This window comes from Stegostoma tigrinum, chromosome 20 (assembly GCF_030684315.1).
Source record: "Stegostoma tigrinum isolate sSteTig4 chromosome 20, sSteTig4.hap1, whole genome shotgun sequence".
Taxonomy (NCBI): domain Eukaryota; kingdom Metazoa; phylum Chordata; class Chondrichthyes; order Orectolobiformes; family Stegostomatidae; genus Stegostoma; species Stegostoma tigrinum.
This window is the reverse complement of record NC_081373.1, coordinates 25,648,037-25,670,412: the sequence shown is the minus strand read 5'-3', so window position 1 is coordinate 25,670,412 and position 22,376 is coordinate 25,648,037. Positions and strand designations below refer to the sequence as shown.

At 41.9% G+C, this 22,376-nt stretch overlaps 1 protein-coding gene across 3 annotated transcripts in view; it reads right to left on the bottom strand.

The window, feature by feature from the left end:
* Nucleotides 1-22,376, bottom strand: part of LOC125461777 (G protein-coupled receptor kinase 5-like) — a 252,483-nt gene that overhangs the window by 104,002 nt on the left and 126,105 nt on the right. For 2 of the 3 annotated variants that reach the window (XM_048550971.2, XM_059653048.1), the window contains one exon: nt 20,930-21,042. In XM_048550971.2, coding sequence (XP_048406928.1) covers nt 20,930-21,042 — 113 coding nt within the window. Of the gene's footprint in view, nt 1-4,725; nt 4,837-20,929; nt 21,043-22,376 lie in introns of those variants that run through there. The other variant, XM_048550972.2, reaches the window with a different exon arrangement.

Here is a 22,376-nt window from a genome sequence, read left to right as displayed (position 1 = left end):
ACGCAAAACTGATTGTTCCCAGCTTTGTTACAGCCAATGAAGCTAGAGATTACATGATAAAAAGAGGTTTGCTACTGGATGCTTATCCATATTGCCAACATGCTGAGATGCTCAAATTTCAAATCACTGACTCATCATCCCTCTCAAGAAATCTTACGAGACAAATCATCACAGGGTTCATTTTTACTGAGAAAATACTCAGGCATTCTGCCAAAATTATCTGCTGCATACATTAAAAAAAGAAGATCTTTCTGACAGAGCAATTGGAAAAGGAGATCTTTATCATATTGGAACTTTATTTCTGTGAGGTTGTTGGCATTGACAATATGGGAACAAAATAAGCAGTAAAGGAAACACTGGAATGTGTCCAAGGACCTGCACCAGTGTCCTTAGGATGAACAGAATTTACTGGCACAGACAAGAACAAAAGGGAAGGCACTGACTTATTAGAATCTTTCAAGTTTATTTCATATGATGAGAGATTTTTGAATTGACTAACTAATATTGAAACTGTAGTTTCACTTAAACAATAAATGTAAATAATAGTATTGTGAATAATTGTTGACTTACCATTCGATCCACAAGTAATCAATGAGTTAACATTACCAAATTTCACAATTCCTTTTATTAGCTCTAACACTTTGTTGTCACTCTTCTTTCTGTCTTACACATCCATCACTTTTCACCTTGCATGTGTTTTTTTTAAAGCTGGAAACAATTCTATAACTTTCCAGGGGTACAACTCTACAGCAACATGGTCAACAGAACTTTTCTCAGCCATGATTTGAAGACCGTTTCTCGACAGTTCAATCATTCATAGCAGTGAATGTGCCAAGAGATGTTTCAAGATGATGTAATGACGAGCTACGCAAAAATAAAAAAAACTTTCTTTGCCTTACAGCCCATTACAGAGAGACAGACTAGAAACAAAGTCTTGCATTTACACAGTGCCTCTCAAAACCTCTATATCCTACAGCATTTTATAACCAACCAAGTACTTTCAAAGGTTTGTCACTGTTGTCACTTAGAAAATGTGATTTGTGCACAGGAAGCTCCCACAAACAGCAATGTGATATTGACCAGGAAATTTGTTTCTCTCTGGTTTATTTGAGGGATGAATATTGGCCTCAATACCATTGTTAACTTAGCTTCTCATCTTCACAAAGCTGCCAAGGGATGTTTATATGCATTCAGGGGACATGTAGTGCTTTTGGTTTAATGCTTGGGTGTAAGGATGGCAGCAGTTCAGTAAGCAGGGTCCTGGCCTTTCCCCTTTGTCAGCTTTTTCTTTTCTTTATTTTCCCCTCTTCTTCTTTTCTCAGTTTTGTTTTGTTTTCGCTTATAGTTACCTTTTAATGACAGCTCTTCTGGCAGAAAGGCAGTTCCGATGGGGTTCGGAGAGGTAACATATTCAGAGGCAGTGTGGCCAAAGCATCAACCAGTTTGCGCAGCCTGAGGCAGCACTCTTGCCTTGGCGTGGAGGGCGCTGGTGAAATCTGCAGCAGGACCCTGTGGCAGAGTGGGGTGGCCTGGTGAAGCCCAGAGTGGCATCTGGCAGCAGCATGGCATGGGCTGGTGAAGCCCAGAGTAGGACTATAGCAGGGGTGAAGGCAAAGTTGGACTCTCTTTGAGTTATCTTTCTTTTTTTTATTTTAAGTTAATGAGAACATTGCCAATGCATGGCGATTGTATCAACTTTTCACTGTATTTTGTATTGGATACATGTGACAATAAGTGATTCAATTCAATTCATCCAAAAGATGAAACATATGACAATACAGCACTCTCTCAGTCATATCCTAGTGTCAGCCCTAATTTTTGTGCTCCAGCATTGGGAGTTCAACACATCACCTGGTACAGAGAAAAGATTATTACAAAATAAACCACAACTGACACAGCATTGTAAACTATGGGATTACGGTAGTTCAAAAAACATTTAACATTTCCTTATCTATTTTTATTTGAATTCAGTTCTCTACTTTATGCAGCAGCATCAATTTGGCAGAAGGCATAGAAACGTTTCATCCTTTTCACTTTCTGTTTTAGTTCTCCCTGTGCCCTGCAAAGCAAGGCTAGGCAATGTCCCTCTATTGTTACATTACTTAATCTGAAATAATCTTCCAAGCGATCAGTTTCTAACCTCCCTGTTTCTTTATTTGGTAACCTTTAGCCCTGAGTCCTTCATGAAATGCCAGAACAACAAAGGAACAGGAATTGGCCATTTAACCCCGCGAGCCTGTTCTACCATTCAATCAGATCATGGCTGATCTGTATCAGTTGTATGGCTTACTTCAAGTCAAGGCACATTGGTATATCACACCATCATGGAAACAGCCTCAGGCAATCAGGATAATATTACAAAATGGAAATATGCATTCCAGGTTAACTTAGAGCCTGTCCTCTGGCTTTCTCAACACAAGACATTCCCAAGTTTTGGCATTATTTTTCCAAGTCAGATCTCTTTATTAATGTGTAAATGTTAATTTTTTTGGAGGCAGGAGGAGCACATTCATTTCAATTCGTGGTTCAGCAGTAATCAGGAGCTGAATCCAAGAGAAAAAAGCAAGTTGACTAAGCGTAATTCTCTAGAAAACATGCTTCTATTCATTATGCAACAGGAAATGTCTGCTTGAGAGAGATTGACCTTTAAGTATAAAAAATTTCTTTTTGCAAGACAGATCAATATCAATTAACTGCATTTTTTCCAGTTATAAACTAAGAATGCAGGGTACAAAAAACACCACCTGCAATCTTCGATTAGGAATTTGCAAAGATAATCCAGCCAACTCACTTTCCCAGATTCTTTTGAAACAGAACGACAACTTTATATCAGCCTTGGTCACAAAATGGATAGAAGAATCAAGCTCCAGAGGTGAGGAGAGAGTAATTGTTTGATATCAAGACAGCATTCAACTGAATATGGCCTCAGGAGCTCTAGCGAACTGGTGTCCTTGGGAATCAGGGGGAAACTCTACAAGTCAGAGTCATGTTCTCACACAAAGAAGAATGATTGTGGTTGTTGGAGGTCAGTCATGTCAGTCCTAAGCCGTCTCTGCAGGAGTTCCTTCATCTAGTTTCCCAAACCCAATCATCTTCTCCCGCTTCATCAATGGCCTACGCTCCATCATAAGACCAGAGTTGGATGTTTGCTGAAGATTGCACAATGCTCAGCACCATTCACACTCCTCAAATACTGATGCAGTCCACATTCAATTGCAGGAAGATTTGGACAACATCCAAGCTTGGGCCGATAAGTGACAAATAATATTTACAAGACACAAACGCCAAACAATGAGCATCTGCAACAAGGCAGAGTCTAATAATTACATGTTGATGTTCAACGTGTCATTTAATCCCCCTCTATTGACATCTTGGGGTTACCATTGACCAAAAACTCAACTGTCCCAACCATACATATATTGTGGCTATGAAGCAGTACAAGAACCTGTCAGTAACTCACCTCCTCTGTCCTCAAAACCTGTCAGTAACTCACCTCCTCTGTCCTCAAAGCCTGTCTACCATCTACTAAGCACAATCAGGAGTGCGATAAAATACTCCCCACTCGCCTGAATGAACGCAGCTCTAACAACACTTAAGAAGGTTGGCATCACTCAGGACAAAGCAACCCACTCGACTGGCATTCCATCCATCACTTTTCATATTCCCTCTCCAAGTTCCTGAAACTTGCTTTCAAATGGCATGGTGGGTCAACCTACAGTAAATGAATTGCAGTCACTCAAAAGATAAACTCACCACCACTGCCCCAAGGCCAACTATAAATGGGCAAAAAAATGCTGGGCCCAGCATTTCTAACTGCAAAAACATAATTTTATTGGTACATCTCATTAGCTTATACAAATTTCATCTTGCAGAGTAATGCATCAAGTAAAAAGGGTTGTGTGTGTCAAGCTGAAGTGTTTTCTGATCACTTATCTTACACCCCAGTAAGAAAAATGTCTAATGAGAATGTAAGATGGATTGTTTTCCTAATTTGACATGAAACTAATGGCACATGAGCAGATCATTAACCCCAGCTATGACAGCATATATGTCCACACAAGCTTCCTGACGTCATTCTTCATCTAAACAACCAACATATCCTTTTAGTCCATTTTCCAACATGTGCTTATCGAATTTTCCTTTAATTACAACACTGCCATTCACCTCAACCACTTCTTGTGGCAGCAAGTTCCACTTGTAATGCCTGCCTGGGCAAAAAGGTTTCACTGGAGTTCCCTATTGGATGTTTTGGTGATTATGTCAGATATATCGCTGCTAGATTAGTTTCCCACGTCCCCCAACTAAAAAGGAAAATCCTCCGGGTCTACCCCATCTCGGCATCATAAGTTAAGCACCTTTTCTGGGTAACCCCTCAGTAGTTTGCTAATTTACGGAGAAAACAGCTCCACTCTGTTCAGCCTTTTGTTTATTTTGTATCCTCTCAATTCTAGTAGCATCCTCATTAATATTTTGTGCTTGCTTTTAAATGCAAATAAAGTTCCGTGGATGACCAGGTTTGATCTCTGTTTGTGCACCAACTTACAGGTTTACATGTGGCAGAACAAATCCTGAGTGAGCTGTTCTAAGAACTGACTTTGGATGAAGAACTACTGAAGCAGTTCAACTCCCGTAAGATTGTCTTACTTAGAAGTAAGTTAATTGGACAATTACTCCAATTACTCCAATTTATAGAATGTAACAGGTAGACGCATCTATAATACATACAGTGATTTACATCTGTAAACTGAAGGAATGTGCCAGGACTGTAGTTTCAGTTCAGTGGTTGCATCAATGTTATAGTTCCAAGGCTACACCACATCCGCGTTGGGCGGTGAGCAAAAGCCAGCTACAGTTGCAGGAATCTCTTCTGTGATAAGGCAGACAGAATGTGTAAACAGAATGGAGTGATGGGGGAGGGGCAGTGGTGGTGGGAGAAGTGGGAGGCGAAGCACAAACAAAGGACATAGGAGAAAAACATTTTGGCTTGGCATTTGTGGTCAGCAACAAAGTGGTGGTGCTCGGCCCTGATATCAAAGAAAGCTTCCCAGAAAGATCTATGGCATGACCTTTTCCTTTCCTGGTGTCAATTTGAATCCAGTGGCCGATCAAGGGGTTGACCAGGAGCCCAGCAACAGTGATGTCATCGATCAGGGTAAACAGCCAATCCGACTAACTTATGTTCACAGCCAACATCAGGAAATAAAAACAAGTCAATGTTTCACTTCATTAAGACTTCTCGAGGGTGTGAAACAAATAATTGGGAAATGCACAGGGGCTAAGTTAGAAAATGAAATATCACAAACAAGTCTCTAGCTCATTTTTTTTTAATTGCGCATTTTCTCATCATTGACAAGAAATTTGATATTCTATCAACATCAAAGTTAGTTTTTTACCAGGGGCTGAGCAGCTGAGCAATAATTCTGAATAGCAAAAAACACCAAGAAAAAATTCAGAAAGAGGAGAGAAACAGACATATATGTATGCAGACACAGACAGACACACAAATGAAAGCCAAGGACTCGCTGAGAAAGCTTTAAAAAGTATTAAGAAGGAGTGTGACACTACAAGTTAGGGCCAGAAAGAAACAAAGACAGGCAGGAACAGAGATTAAGACTATGTGTGAAAGAAAGACAGACACACTTCGGTGAAGAGAAAGGCAGATACTGGTGAAAACAGAGTCAGAAGTGGGAAATCTCTGTTGGAAAACAGTTACTGTATTTCAGTTTTCAATTACAGGGCTGTTACATCCTCATGCATTTGTCTAATGCATGACTTGTATGTCTAGTGTTAAGCTGCACCGATGGCATAGTCCCAAGAGGTTTAAACAAATAATTTGGTCAAAATTAAGGCTCCATATGTGAGTCATTAGAACTTGGCACATCATCAGATTGTGAGCTGGTTCATTCAAAGACCATTAACCCATACAATACACCTTAGTTTTGTGCAGAATGAATTGTATCACATTAAATTGCCTAACTAAACCTCACTAACAATATCATATCTGTAATAATTTTGCACCTGGATTAACTTTATAAATTCCCAAGAAATAATGGAAACTTCAGAAGTAACATAATTGTAAGAGAAAAGAGAAAATATGCCAGATAAATTAAGCTGACAAGTGTAGATAGATGAAAACATTAATAAAGCACAAGAATTTTATTATTTTCTTCACGTTTGAGGTAGAGACTAATAAATTTACAGAATAAATGGTAAAGTCGCCATAGTCTTACCAGACCATAGGGCTGTTCTCTTATTAGAGAGAGAGGACTGGTGGTAGATGTTTAACATTAGGGTCATCACACCTTAGGTGAGGGAAAAGGTTGAGAAGGAGAGTCATTTGCAGGAATTTCAGCCGGTGTAAGAAGTGAACCCATGCTGTTGGCATTACGCTGCATCGCAAACCAGCCAACTGAGCTATTGAGCCCCTAAATATCTAAAAAATTGAAATAATAATTTCAACAAGGGGAGTACAACCTCACCTTTATTTTAGTTATCACAACAGTATTGAGCAGGATCTTTTAAAATCAGTTCACCGTATTTTAAAAGAACAGACAGAATATTTTAGAATTTTGACCACATTACACACTCTTATTGACATTGCTTGAATCTCACTATTGTGGATTGATATAGGGACATAAAACAAGGAACTAAGTGTCCCTATTCAGGATTTGCAATATCTCCTGGGAAACTTCAGAATTAATATTTATTATGCTTTCTGAGAATGGCAATTAAAAAAAAGGGCACAGAATGGTAAATACTTCAGTCTAGCATTGAAAGATATCGCAGAAGGTAACTACATAGAAATATTATTTTTCCTCTTTGTTTTTTTTGGAGGGATGCAAGGCCAGCATTTGTTGCCCATTGAGGTTGGTTGGCTTGCCAAGCTGGTTTGTTGTTCCGCAGATGTTTCGTTACCATGCTGGGTAACATCATCAGTGCAGCCTCCGATGAAGTGTCAGCGTGTTTTCACACCTGGTTTTTAAACTCTGGGGTCCGTTGTGATAGATTGCCTCATTTCCGGTTTTCCTTCGTAGTGGAGTGTATATGGGGTCAAGCTCTATGTGTTTATTGATGGCTTTCTGCGTGGAGTACCAGGCTTCTAGGAACTCCCGTGCCTGTCTCTGCTTAGCTTGTCCCAGTTGAATTGGTGGTTTTCTTTATCCATGTGGATTGAGATGAGTGAGTATTGGTGGTGTCTTTTTGTACCCAGTTGGTGCTCGTGTACTCTTGTTGTTAGTTTCCTTCCTGTTTGTCTGATGTAGTGTTTCTCACAGTCTCTGCACGGGATCTTGTAGATGACATTCGTCCTGTCCATGGCGGGGAGTGGGTCTTTAGTTCGGGTGAGCAGTTGTCGTGGGGTTGATGTGGGCTTGTATGTCACTCTGATGCCCAGCGGTCGTAGGAGTCTTGTGGTTAGTTCCAATGTGTCCCTGATGTAGGGTAGTGTGATGAGTGTATCGGGGTGTGTAGTATCTTCCAGATGTTGTTCAGGGAGGCATCTTCTGACCCAGTTTTTTGGATATCCATTGTCTCTGAAAACCTGGAAAAGGTATTCTTCTTTCCCTTGGCGTAGTTCTGTGCTGTTGCAGTGTGTTGTTGCCCGTTTAAACAGTGTTCGCACACAGCTTTGTGTGTGTCCTGGGATGGTTACTGTTGAAGTTCAGTACCTGGTCTGTGTGTACTTTCATTTGCAGTTCCCCTTTTGTCTTGCGCTGTACCATGACACCCAGAAATGGGAGCTGTTTGTTCTTCTCCTCTCTGGTGAATTTTATTCCAGTGAGTGTATTGTTTATAAGTTTGCGTGTTTCCTCTAACTTGGTCCATTTAATGATGAAAAAGTGTTGTCTATGCAGAGTATCCATCATTTTGGTTGGGTTTGCGGAAGGGCCGTCCTTTCTAGTCTTTGCATCACTGCTTCTGCTATGAGTCCGGACATAGGTGATCTCATGGGTGTCCACAGCTTTGTCCGTGTCTGTCAGTTTCCTGTCAGAGAGGTTTCTTATCCAGGTGTCTGTTCTGTTGTTGTCATTTTTGTGGGTAGATGTGGCTAGCTTGCGTTGAAGGATCTGTCTTTTCTTGGCTCTTGTTGTCTGTTGGCTGATGTTGATGGCTTGTTCCATGTCCGCTGTCCAGTCATGATTGGTAGCTTCCAGGAATAAAGTTTTTTGGTGTGCAATTTCTCTGTTGTATCTGTGGAGCTGGTCGTGTGCGTTGTTTATTATTACCCTTACCATCCTGCAGCCCATTTGTTGCCCATCTTTAAGTACCCTTAAGCTGAGTCACTTACTAGGCCAAACCAGTGGGCAGTTCAGAGCCAACCATATTGCTGTGGACCTGGTGTCACATGTAGGACAGACTGGGTAAAGGTGGCAAATTTCTTGCCCGAAAGAACGCAAATGAACCAGGTCAGGTCTTGATAATGGTTACAAAGTCCTCACTAGACTAACACGTTTTAATTCTGAATTTAGTAGTGGAATTCAAATTTTATCATCTGCTGAGGTGGGTTTCGAACCTAGGTCCTCAGAGCGTTAGCCTGGCTCTCTGGATTACTGGGGTCAATACCATTCTGCCACTACCTCTCTACTATATTACTTTAGATGAAAGCATTTTTAGTACAATAGTGGACCTTTAATTGGGAGGAGTGGCATACAGTTACATTGCTACAATGCAGGAGTGATAAAAGCCAAAAGAACTGCTGATGCTGTCCATCAGGAGCAATAATAGAAGTTGCTGGAAAAAGGACAGCAGGTCTGGCAGTATCTGTGAAGAGAAAAATCCGAGTTAACGTTTTGGGTCTGGTGGCCCTTCCTCAGAAGTGATGTCCTATTATTCACAACTCCAAAAGGATCTCAATAGGCCATTCACCTCCTTTGGGCAAGATGGCATAAAGAGAATCTGCTGCTCATTCTTTTCCAGTTAAGACTTTATGACTAACCATAATGGCCTCAACGACTCTTCTTCCAACTGGGAACTAGACAAAGTGAGAAAAAAAATGAACACTCAACTTACTTTCTCATACCACATGCCACCGATTTAGATAAACACTTTTAGCAGCAGAACACGACCACACTTACCCAACTCAGATGGCCGCAACAATCTTATACTGACAATTCAAGAAAAGAGGAAGAAAGGAAACAGGTAGCCACAGAACATTCAAAATGACATCAATAATTAGGAAAGTGCTGGAATCTATCAAGAAAGTCTTCTCAATATACATGGAATATTGTAGTATGATCAAACAAAGGTTTTACGAAAGGGAAATAGTGTTTAACAAATTTAGTTGCATTTTTTTCAGAACGTAACTACCAATGAAGCAACAGATGCAGTATACTTGAATTTCAGAAAGATATTCAACAAAAATAAGACAGATAAGGGGTTATGAAGTTGGGAGAGATAATATTAGCACAGATAGGGGGCTGGTTAATGAACATGAAGCAAGGAATACATATAAAGGGGGCGGGTGGTTTCAAGTTGACAGGCTGTGATCGTGTTTAGTAAGAATCGGTGCTGAGGCCTCAGCTATTTGGAAGTTATATTAAAGACTCAAATGATGTTCTAGTAATACAAAACCAAGTAGGAATGCAGACTAAGGAGGACACAAAGATGCTCCAAAGATGGATAGCCAAGTTAAATGATTGGGAAATTAAGAGGCAAAAATCGTGAAGTGTGACGTTATTCACATACGTAATAAGATTAGAAAAGCTGATCGTTTTTTAAAAAAGATGTGGAACTTATAAATGTTGGTGCTCATAGTGACTTAGACGTGCTTATACAAATAATACAAAGTTACTATGCAGGTACATCAGCAATTAGGAAGGCAAAGGGCATGCTAGCCTTCATTTCAAGGAGACTGAAGTTACACCAAAATAGGTGCTGTGCTGAATGGTGAAGATGATTATCTCAGAGTACAATGGGACCTTGATCAGATGGGTCAATGGGCTGAGGAGTGGCAGATGGGAGTTCAGTTTAGATAAATGTGAAGTGATGCATTTTGGTAAGGCAAACCAGAGTAATGGTGGACATCTCTATGACTGCTACTGAGAACAAAATGACTGTGAATATAAATTCATTGACTATGTGGCAGAGTACTGTGTCTGGACACATGGAATGTAAACTTTGTACAAATTCAGGGAAACTTCAACTGGAAAGACTGAAAAGGAAGAAACAGAGAGCTCTTCTTAGCAGGAAGCCATTTCCTGCAGACATGTTGTATCAATGATAATGGGAACTGCAGACGCTGGAGAATCCAAGATAATGAAATATGAGGCTGGATGAACACAGCAGGCCCAGCAGCATCTCAGGAGCACAAAAGCTGACGTTTCGGGCCTAGACCCTTCATCAGAGAGGGGGATGGGGTGAGGGTTCTGGAATAAATAGGGAGAGAGGGGGAGGCGGACCGAAGATGGAGAGAAAAGAAGATAGGTGGAGAAGAGAGTATAGGTGGGGAGGTAGGGAGGGGATAGGTCAGCCCAGGGAAGACGGACAAGTCAAGGAGGTGGGATGAGGTTAGTAGGTAGGAGATGGAGGTGCGGCTTGGGGTGGGAGGAAGGGATGGGTGAGAGGAAGAACAGGTTGGGAGGCAGAGACAGGTGGACTGGTTTTGGGATGCAGTGGGTGGAGGGGAAGAGCTGGGCTGGTTCGGGGTGCAGTGGGGGGAGGGGATGAACTGGGCTGGTTTTGGGATGTGGTGGGGGAAGGGGAGATTTTCAAGCTGGTGAAGTCCACATTGATACCATTGGGCTGCAGGGTTAACTGCCGTCGAGACATTAACCGCCTCAACCTCTCCACCCCTCAAACCTCTCCCCCGCAGAACGGGCAGCCCTCCGCTCCCTCCGCTCCAACCCCAACCTCACCATCAAACCCGCAGACAAGGGTGGTGCAGTGGTAGTATGGCGCACTGACCTCTACATCGCCGAGGCCAAACGCCAACTCTCTGACACCACGTTCTACTGCCCCCTCGAGCATGACCCCACACCCGAGCAGCAAACTATCATCTCCAACACCATTCATGACCTCATCACCTCAGGGAACCTCCCACCCACAGCCTCCAACCTCATTGTTTCCCAACCCCGCACGGCCCGTTTCTATCTCCTCCCCAAAATCCACAAACCTGCCTGCCCTGGTCGACCCATCATCTCAGCCTCCTCCTGCCCCACTGAACTCATCTCCACCTATCTGGACTCGATTTTCTCCCCTTTGGTCCAGGAACTCCCTACCTACGTCCGTGACACCACCCACGCCCTCCACCTCCTCCAGCACTTCCAATTCCCTGGCCCCCAACACCTCATTTTCACCATGGACGTCCAGTCCCTATACACCTGTATTCCGCATGCAGATGGCCTTAAGGCCCTCCGCTTCTTCCTGTCCCGCAGGCCCAACCAGTCCCCCTCCACCGACACCCTCATCCGCCTAGCCAAACTCGTCCTCACCCTCAACAACTTCTCTTTCGATTCCTCCCACTTCCTACAGACTAAGGGGGTGGCCATGGGCACCCGCATGGGCCCCAGCTATGCCTGCCTCTTTGTAGGTTACGTGGAACAGTCCCTCTTCCGCACCTACACAGGCCCCAAACCCCACCTCTTCCTCCGTTACATTGATGACTGTATCGGCGCCGCCTCTTGCTCCCCAGAGGAGCTCGAACAGTTCATCCACTTCACCAACACCTTCCACCCCAACCTTCAGTTCACCTGGGCCGTCTCCAGCACATCCCTCACCTTCCTGGATCTCTCAGTCTCCATCTCGGGCAACCAGCTTGTAACTGATGTCCATTTCAAGCCCACCGACTCCCACAGCTACCTAGAATACACCTGCTCCCACCCACCCTCCTGCAAAAATTCCATCCCCTATTCCCAATTCCTCCGCCTCCGCCGCATCTGCTCCCACGATGAGGCATTCCACTCCCGCACATCCCAGATATCCAAGTTCTTCAAGGACTGCAACTTTCCCCCCACAGTGGTCGAGAACGCCTTTGACCGCGTCTCCCGCATTTCCCGCAAAACATCCCTCACACCCCGCCCCCGCCACAACCGCCCAAAGAGGATCCCCCTCGTTCTCACACACCACTCCACCAACCTCCGGATACAACGCATCATCCTCCGACACTTCCGCCATCTACAATCTGACCCCACCACCCAAGACATTTTTCCATCCCCACCCTTGTCTGCTTTCCGGAGAGACCACTCTCACCGTGACTCCCTTGTTCGCTCCACACTGCCCTCCAACCCCACCACACCCGGCACCTTCCCCAGCAACCGCAGGAAATGCAACACTTGCCCCGACACCTCCTTCCTCACCCCTATCCCAGGCCCCAAGATGACTTTCCACATTAAGCAGAGGTTCACCTGCACATCTGCCAATGTGGTATACTATATCCACTGTACCCGGTGTGGCTTCCTCTACATTGGGGAAACCAAGCGGAGGCTTGGGGACCGCTTTGCAGAATACCTCCGCTCGGTTCACAATAAACAACTGCACCTCCCAGTCGCAAACCATTTCCACTCCCCCTCCCATTCTTTAGATGACATGTCCATCATGGGCCTCCTGCAGTGCCACAATGATGCCACCCGAAGGTTGCAGGAACAGCAACTCATATTCCGCCTGGGAACCCTGCAGCCCAATGGTATCAATGTGGACTTCACCAGCTTCAAAATCTCCCCTTCCCCCACCGCATCCCAAAACCAGCCCAGTTCGTCCCCTCCCCCCACTGCAGCACACAACCAGCCCAGCTCTTCCCCTCCACCCACTGCATCCCAAAACCAGTCCAACCTGTCTCTGCTTCCCTAACCTGTTCTTCCTCTCACCCATCCTCTCCTCCCACCCCAAGCCGCATCTCCATCTCCTACCTATTAACCTCATCCCGCCTCCTTGACCTGTCCGTCTTCCCTGAACTGATCTATCCCCTCCCTACCTCCCCACCTATACTCTCCTCTCCACCTATCTTCTTTTCTCTCCATCTTCGGTCCGCCTCCCCCTCTCTCCCTATTTATTCCAGAACCCTCACCCCATCCCCCTCTCTGATGAAGGGTCTAGCCCCGAAACGTCAGCTTTTGTGCTCCTGAGATGCTGCTGGGCCTGCTGTGTTCATCCAGCCTCACATTTTATTATCCTGCAGACATGTTGGTGTTTTCTCCTTCGAGGGATATGCAAAACGTAGGGTTAAAAGTGAGCTTTAACCCTTGTCTGCATGTATTAATGGCTTGATGTTCTAGTGCGTGAATTAGTGAGCTTACAAAGATACAGCTTTGAGAACAGCCATATAACACTCTTACTCTGCAGGTAAAGAAAGGGAACATTACTATCTCACTCCAAGTGCTGCCTCAAAGAAGTAGGACAAAGGAATTTCAGACAATCCTCAAAGCCAAGAATCTTGAAACTGATTGATATTAACAGTGTCAATGCTATTGGTAACATTCAATGTAATGCTTGACTATCGACACCTTATGAGTGACTCAGACAAATCCATGTTTATTTTTGGACTCACTTCTTACTGTAATCTGTGAGAACATGTTCGTCTTATTTATTCTCATGTTCTGTAACTAAAAAAAACCTCTCTTTTGTTAACTCAAGCAAGTCTAGTTAACTTGGCTCCTTTTAAGATATAAAACTTCATTGGTCTTTAGTTGGTCTGGGAGAAAGGTATCTAGAGGGGAAGGGGAGCTTCTGAAAAATTAACCTTGTTGCAACTAACAGAGTGTGGATAAATAACCAATGCATCTTTTGAAACCTGGGAGCTTAATGTTTTTGGATCTGCCATCTGGAACCATAATGAATTGGGAAACCTTGTCTGGGACTGGTCAGAACAACATTTAAGAAAAAATATGCCTGCATTAAAACCAAGCTCAGTTGGTTGAACTCTGGGATGAGAAGGTTGGCCTGTGATAAAAGGTTGATTAAATTGGGTCTACACTCTCTGCTGTTTAGAAGAATGAGAGGCGATCTCTTTGAAACACACAAGATTCTGAAGGGGACAAACATAGTGTCTGTCCCCTTGGTTGGGAAGTTTGCAGGTGCACAGTCTCGCAATGAAGGGTAAAATTATTTAGGACTGAGTTGAGAAATTGTCCTTTAACTTAAAAGGATGAGAATCCATAAAATTCTTTATATCAGAAGGCTATGGATGGTTCATCATTGAATACGTTTTGATGTCAGGGAATCAAAGAATACGGAGAGATGAATGGGATAATGAAGTTGAAGGTGAAGAAAAGGCATTGTCATATTGAATGGTGGGTAGATTTGTAGGCTGTAGAGTCCACTATTTCCCTATTCCAACATCTTCCTGGCTGGCCTCTCGCATACCTACTGCTTTTAACGTTGAGATTTTAAAGATTCTGTGAAGCACCTTAATGTTTCCTTATGTTAAAAGGCGCTAGACAAATTTAAGTTGCTGTACTGGATTTCATTAACTCTAATCTGAACGGTGCTTTGTTACCCATTCAAGGCTTTTAAATCTTTGGACTCTTCTACTACCCCACCTTTAACCCTAGTTTGCCAGCACTAAAATTCAGACTGAGTTATGTGTGCAGATCAGGAGACTCTGGCATAAATTTCTGAGGCACTTCACTCAGTTCCACTACCAGACCCAGATTATGAGGTGATCCTTCTTGCCTTCTACCATTCCACCTTTTAGCTAGGTTAGTGAGATCTACCATCACAGGCCTTGATGTGCTGTAATCAAAGGGCGGTGACCTGCTACCCAACTTAAATATAATAAGAATGAGCAAAACGATCAGCTTCCTGAGTGGTATAATATTTTTGTTACTGTGCATTTCTTACCCATTGGAAATACATGAGTAAATGAAAGGGATTACTTTTACGAATGGTTCACTTTGGCTCAAAGAATTTTTTAGACTAACAATATAATCTGCACGTGATGCCTGGAGTGTAGAGTCACTGCAGACACACACTGCTGCTGTGCTGGGGGTGCTTCTGCCACTCTGCATACCTGCTGCATTCATTCCCACTGTCAATCCCTTCCTTCGGGACCGAGAGGGTGAGTTTAGATAAAATCGGGGAATCACTGAGGATCTCAGGGCTTTCTATCACATTAGTCTACAGAGAGGGAGAGGGGACAGATTGGGAATTAGAACAGCAGTGGTTGCAAAGTAGGTAAATCCCACCGGCAGGGCCGTTGTCCAGCACAGAATAAGCAAAATGTAAATCTAATCCTTCAAGGGCTCTCAAGGAACCACCCACAGGATCTGTGAAAAGACTGCTTACTGCAGGTCAGAATCAAAGATGGTATTATTGTTGCTGATCAATTTTTAATTCTCATTCATGGAATGTGGGTGTCACTGGCTGGCCACCGTTTATTGCTCACTCCAAGTTGTCCCTTGAGAAGCTGGTGGTGAGTTCTCTTCTTCAACCCCACAGTCCATGTTAGGTAGACCCACAATGCCATCTGGGAGGGAGTTCCAGGATTTTGATCTGTTGCTAACTTGTGTTTTTAGTAACTTCTGTCAATTGCAGTATGCTTCCTCAAGTTGGGAGTTTTCTTCCCAAATGGTTGCTCACTGGGATAGCCTTTAACCAAGGGATCGACCCAACCGGCACACCCACAAACACTAACTGGACCTAGCTCCACCATGCACTTAGCAAGGCTGAGTCAGTGACAGCTCCCTGGATCGGTATCAGCCTTTTTACTGACGGAGAAGCTCTCCTTTCCTTTCATTGTTTGCTTCTCCTCAAGTAGCAATTCATAACCGTGCAGGTGAACTCCTGGATGGCGGTCCCAGGACAAGCCAGAGTAAGTCTTCCATTCCCAGGATCCCTCCCTCCAACTTTGCTGCTCCTCCAATCTGTCTCTTAAGGAGATGAAGGAGGAGAGAGGGAACTTGTCGTTGGAGGAGTTGAAACTGCAAGAATCAGACAGAATATGTGATTAGAGGAACAACTCCTCATTTTGTGTGTGTGTGTGTTTGTGTTTGTGTTTGTGTTTGTGTTTGTGTTTGTGTTTGTGTTTGTGTTTGTGTTTGTGTTTGTGTTTGTGTTTGTGTTTGTGTGTGTTTGTGTGTGTGTTTGTGTGTGTGTTTGTGTGTGTGTTTGTGTGTGTGTTTGTGTGTGTGTTTGTGTGTGTGTGAGTTTCTGTGTGAGTGAGTGAGATTTACACTACCATGACCAAATTTTGACAAGAACCTTGGGTGTTTGTAAGTTGAATTTCCCACTGCTGTTGAAACACCAACAAAATACTGCAGGGTATATGAATAAACTTGTACCAGGCTTCTAGGCGTGTTAGCAAGCAGGGATGAATGTCTTCCTAATGCAGTACAAAGAATCAATACCTAGTCTGTATCAAAATTGACAAATTCACAAATTGGCCATCAAGAAACAGGACAACAAATCACCATAGAATTAAATATTTTTGTGAACAGAATTAGCGCCAAAATGTAAATGCAACAAGAAATTGCTCAAAAGATGTACATGTGTAAAGGGGTACAAACTGTAATAACATTTATAATGTTGTTTCATTCATCTGTCATTAAAATTTGTTTCAATTAGAGTTTTATATTTGCCTCTAATACTTGTATGAATTATAGCTACATTGTTAACTTTTAGTATTTTACATCTGATTAAAATCAAATGAAGCCTTAAATTTCATATAACCATTTAGAATTTTTGTTAAAATCTACTGAAGTACTTTCAAGTTTAAGATATGCCAAATTACCATTCACAGAAACAATGATCTACAACATTTCCTCTCCTCCTCGTCTGCTACATCTTGTAGTCTTGGTCTTGATTTAGCGCAGCAGGTTATCTAGGTTATGTAGGAAGGGAACATGGTGTAATCAAAAATGGACACAGCTTAGATGCCTAAAATCCTGAACACACTTTGGAATGTTTCTTTTACACACCATTCCAAGTTCTACTTACCCTAATGACAATTTGAACCTCAGCATTAATATTAACTTTTCCATTACTATATGTATTTAGTTTGCACCAGTTGTAAATGCATCCAACGTGGCTTATTATTATTTTCAATACTCTAATCCTTCATCTGAATATATTCAATAATTAATACATTGACATTTTGTTCATTGTGCCATTTCGAACTCCTGGGATACTGAAGCAGTCCATACCTGAAAGTAATAAGACCTGGATAACTTTTAGCATGGGCTGACAAGTGGCATGTAATGTTCAAGCCACACCAGTGTAAGGCAAAACAGACTCTAACCTTAACATACAGCAGCATTACCAAAGCTGAAATTGCCTATTAACATAACTGGAGATCTCTTAACTGGCAACTTGATTGGACAGCCATATAAATACGGTGGCTGCAAGAGCAGTGCAGAGGTTGGGGATTTCAAGAGAAGGAACTCATTCCCAATTCCTCAAAGTTAGTCTACTTGTGTAGGGTACAAGTCAGGAATGTGATGGGATACTCCCCACTTGCCTGAGTGAGTGCTGTTGCAAAAACACAGGCTGCTCTTTATCATCCAGGGCAAAGCAGCTCCATCCATCACCAATGACATTCACTCCTGCCAAAACTATGCACAGTGGTAGCAATGAGTACCATCTATAACATGTACCAGAGCAACTAAGCAGGTGTCCTTCAATAGCACATTCCAAACCCACAACCTTGACTACTTAGAAGGCTACGTGCAACAGGTACATGGGAACACAACTCTGAAAGAGACCCCACTGTCACACACCATCCTGACTTAAATCTATATTGTTATTCCTTCGCTGTCACTGAATCAAAATCCTGGAACTCAGTTCCTAGCAGCACTTTGGATATACCACCACCAGGATGAACTGCTGCAGCTTAAGAAAGCAGTTCAACACATCTTCTCAGGAGCAATTAGGGAACGTATTCTCACCTGCATCATAAAACATCACTGTTGTACAAAACTGACTTTTTAAAATATTGAATTAACAATTGATATTAAAATGCAATAAAATATTAAGGCAGAATGATATCAATCCACTCAATTTCAGAAACGCCAGTGGCTAGATATTAAAACCTAGTCAATTTCCACTGTCTGCTATTTCTGCTTCAATTTATGATCATTTTACGATATTATTTGTCCTGTGTAAATGTATCAACATTAAGAAGCTGATAAGGTATTGTATTCTGAATTTCAATTTAACCTCATTTAATACAACTTCAGTATAGTTCATGGTATTATGGCTAATGAATTTACAAATACAAATATTTGATTCCACTTTACTTTGAATCCTTGATTAATAGAATAAGTGAACTTGTATAAAGATCAACACTATTCTGACATAAAAGCAAAAAGTGTTAGAGAAACTGAGCAGGTGTGGCAGCATGTGGATAAAGAAACAAAATTAACATTTCCAATCCAATGTGATGATGCTTTGCAATGGGAGGGGGATGGAAAATCATAGTTTTTAGGCTGTTGAAAATAGCGAGTGGAACAGGTGGTGAAAGTGCCAACACAGCAAGAGACAAAGGGAATGCTAACTACAAGTGTAGCTCTCTCAAAGGTGATGAGATGAAACAAGAGTTAGCTTGTGTTTCGGTTCTGTTCACTGACGGGGTAAATGTTGGTAAGGGACATTGGCCTTTAGTAGTTTTCATTTCCTGTTATTTAATGGCATCACTGGATTTCAACGCCTACCTGAGGCACCAAAACAGACTCAACGGTTCAATATTTCATGTAAAGTGCTGTACCACTAAAAAGGCAGTATTGTCTTAGAATTGCATCATCAGGCTGTAAAACGTGTTTATGCTGTGGTTCAAAGTAACAATCTTCTGGCTCAGTGGTCATAATATGTCGGTAACTAAGCGCTTGCTTTTCATGTATTTTGCTTACTGTTAGTAACTCCACACAGTAGTTCAATTGATATGAATGAAAATGTTTGCATGTCCGTGGGAACCAGACACCAGGATCCAACTGAAAAGAATTTAAGTACATTAAACAAAGCTTCATGTGGGCTGTACATAATATAAACGGAGTTTACTTGGGTACATATACAGATCATGAGACATTGGAGCCAAAACAGGCTAGTCAGCCCATTGAGTCTCTTCACCATTCAATGATATCATGGTTGATCTGACAAACCTCATTCTGCTTTCCTACCTTTTCAAAATAACCTTTGATTCCTTTAACAATTAAAAATCCATGTGGGTCTGCCTTGAAATATACTTAACAACCCAACCTCTAAAGCTCTTTGCAGTAAATAATTCCATAGAATCACTACCCTCAGAGATGAAATTCCTCCTGTCTTTAATGGGTGACCCTTTGTTCTGACTTAACGCCCTCTGGTCCTAGAGTCTCCCAGCATGGAAAACAATTTTCTGCATCTATACTGTCAATTCTTCGAAGAATCCTGTACATTTCAGTAAGAATACCCCTCATTCTTCTAAACTCCAACGCATATACACCCAAACTACTTAACTTCTCCTCATAAGAGGGTCTCCCCATTCCACGATCAGCCAAGCAAACCTTCTCTGAACTTCTACCAACGTCAGTATATCTTTTCTTGGATAAGGGGATCAAAACTGTTCGCAGTAAGCCAGCTGTGATCTAGTGGTTAGTGCCTTAAATAGTTTTAGTAAAACTTCCTTATGTTTATACTCTATCCCTTTGAAATAAAGGCCAACATTCCATTTGCCTTTCCTATTACTTGCTGAATTATGATGCTAGCATTTTATGATAAGGACTCCCAAATCCCTCTGTGCTGTTGCTTTCTGCAACCTTTTACCTTTGAAAATTAAATTCAGTCCTCTTTTCACCTTGCCAATGTGCATAACTTGAAATTTTCCCCACGACATATTCCCTCTATATTTCATTTGCCAAGTTTTTGCCCACTCACTTAACCTTTGCAAATTCTGTGTGTCACCCTCACCACTTATCTTCCCACCTATTTTTGTATCCGCAATCTTGGCTACAGAACATTTATTTTACTCATTCAAGTTATTAATACATATTGTCACTAATGTGCTCACAGCACTGATCGCTGTGGCAGACCACTGGTTGCCATCCTAAAAAATGCCCTCCTTTCCTTGCTCTCTGTTTTCCATTAGTTAGCCAATCCTCTATACATGCTAATATACTACCTCCAATACCAACAGATCTATCTATGCTTAGTGACCAAACCCAAAATCGGCCTCAGCCGAGCTGATTGGTTGTTGGAGTAGGAGTTGGCTAAAGTTATTTGAGACAGTCTCAGCTTTACGTGGTATTGCAGTAGACTTGCTAAACTTACAAATTATATCTGAGCAATCTGAGTAAAACCTACAAGTCCTCTTCCACCAAAAAAGATTTAAATTTACTTTATAGTACAGTTAAACTCCAACTAAAATATATTCTAGAAGGAAACATGTTTTTATATATGTTTATAAAATCATGAGAGGCATGGATAGGGTGAATAGCCAAGGTCTTTTTCCCCAGGTTGGGGACTCCACAATTAGAGCGCATAGGTTTAAGGTGAGAGGAGCAAGATATAAAAGGGACCTAAGGGGCAACTTTTTCACACAGAGAATGGTACATGTTTGGAATGAGCTGCCAGGGTAAGTGGTGGAGGCTAGTAGAATTACAACATTTAAAAGGCCTCTGAATGGGTACATGAAAAGGAAGGATTTAGAAGGATATGGGCCAAATGCTGGCAAATAGGACTGGGTTAATTTAGGATATCTGGTCAGTATGGACAAATTGGACCATAGGGTCTGTTGCCATGCATACAACATTAAGACTCTATGTCAGTCTGACAATATGATTGGATGCCGAACCTCACAAAGTCAGTAGACAAGGAGTAGATAATGTTGTAATTCAAGGTTTGGCTTTCTTTGGAAGGTGATTTCCCAAATAATTGCTCCAAGTCTGCAGCCAACCATTAGGAGGAGGTTGGGTAAAAAACATCAAAAAAACCATTTTAAAAAACTGTTTAACCTAGGCACTCAAGTGTCCAAACACAACACCCAAATACTTTTATTTTATATTAAAAAGAAATTCCATAACCAACTTACCACTAAGTCAAGAAAATTGATGTAGTGCTGAAGTTCAGGCTGCGCTTCACAGAACTGACGAAAAAGTAGTCTTCCAATTGGCTGCTTCTCACATAGGCTGGAATAGTCTCTCTCTACATGAAAAAGGGGGCAAGGATTGGGCAAAAGGAAAAAGTGCTTTACATATCATTTCTTTAATACGGTTTTAATTTGTACTCAAATCCAATTAATTCTGCTTCTGTTTTCAAAATAGAAAGACTGCAATTATTGTACACTTATCGTATGTGCAAAGATGTGCCAATATATGGATATGCCAGCTGTCTACACTGGTTGACATTGCTGCCACCAATCCCTTGAAGTGAGAGAGAATACAGTGCCTGTTTACTCTAGTATAGTGGAGGAAAGGTACTACCTGATCTGACTTAATGTTACCAAGTTAGCCTAGATGTTGTTTAAAAGATTTTGAACTGGACTAGATGTTCGGTTACACGCCTTTGAAATCCCAGGCTGTTCTGTCCACAAGTCATCAAATGCTTGGCGGAAGCAAATATTAACCATTTCAGACTATTTTCAACCGATGCTACAAACAAACAAGCCTAATGCACTGAAAGTACAGTAACTGAAAATTAGTCCTGCAGTTTGAAAATACAATGGGGAATTTGTCATTTTGCTTTCTGTATAATTTTTTCACGAGCTTAAGTATCCAATGAATAACACAGTGACAACCTATACTGTTCAACAATATACAACTGGAGTCTTGACACTTCCTAGCGGAAAGGAAGGGTAAATATATAACTGAGACAGTGAATTAATTCAGTTGACATTTTCAGTCATAGTAGTATGGGACTGTGAGAAGATCACCTACCTAACATGAAAGGAAAAGAATATTTTGAGTGGGTTGACTTTGGGGAATTTTGTTTATTAAAGTTTTTCACCACCATTCATGTCTGGATGTGGCAGGTCTCCAGAACTTTAATGTGATCGTATGTTTGTGGGATCTCTGAGCTTTGTATACAGCATGCTATTGCTGCCTTACGGTGCACACGTAGTCTTGTGTTGAGTTAACCCTTAAAAATAAAATTGTAAAACTACAATAAAAGATATTATAATGACGGTAATCTTGCAAGGACAATGTTTGGTGGCTGTTACCACTATTATTGACTAAGCAGTTTCTTATATCTAAAGAATGAGATTCAAATTATAGTTTAATGGAATGTCACAAAATAAATGGAAATAGGCTTGGGTTCACACACAGTCCAATGATATTGTTCACAATGAGTTGTTGATTTTATAAAAACAGGAGTATAAATGTGGCACTGTTGGCATGATAAGCAGCACAGCTAAAGGACAGTTTAGAACCGAACGCATTTAAAATGTTTTTGCCCGTGATTAGAACCGTACATCATCACAATCTGAAACCTCAGAGCGCAGCAACTCTCAGTACTGCATTATCAAATCAGAAGAACAA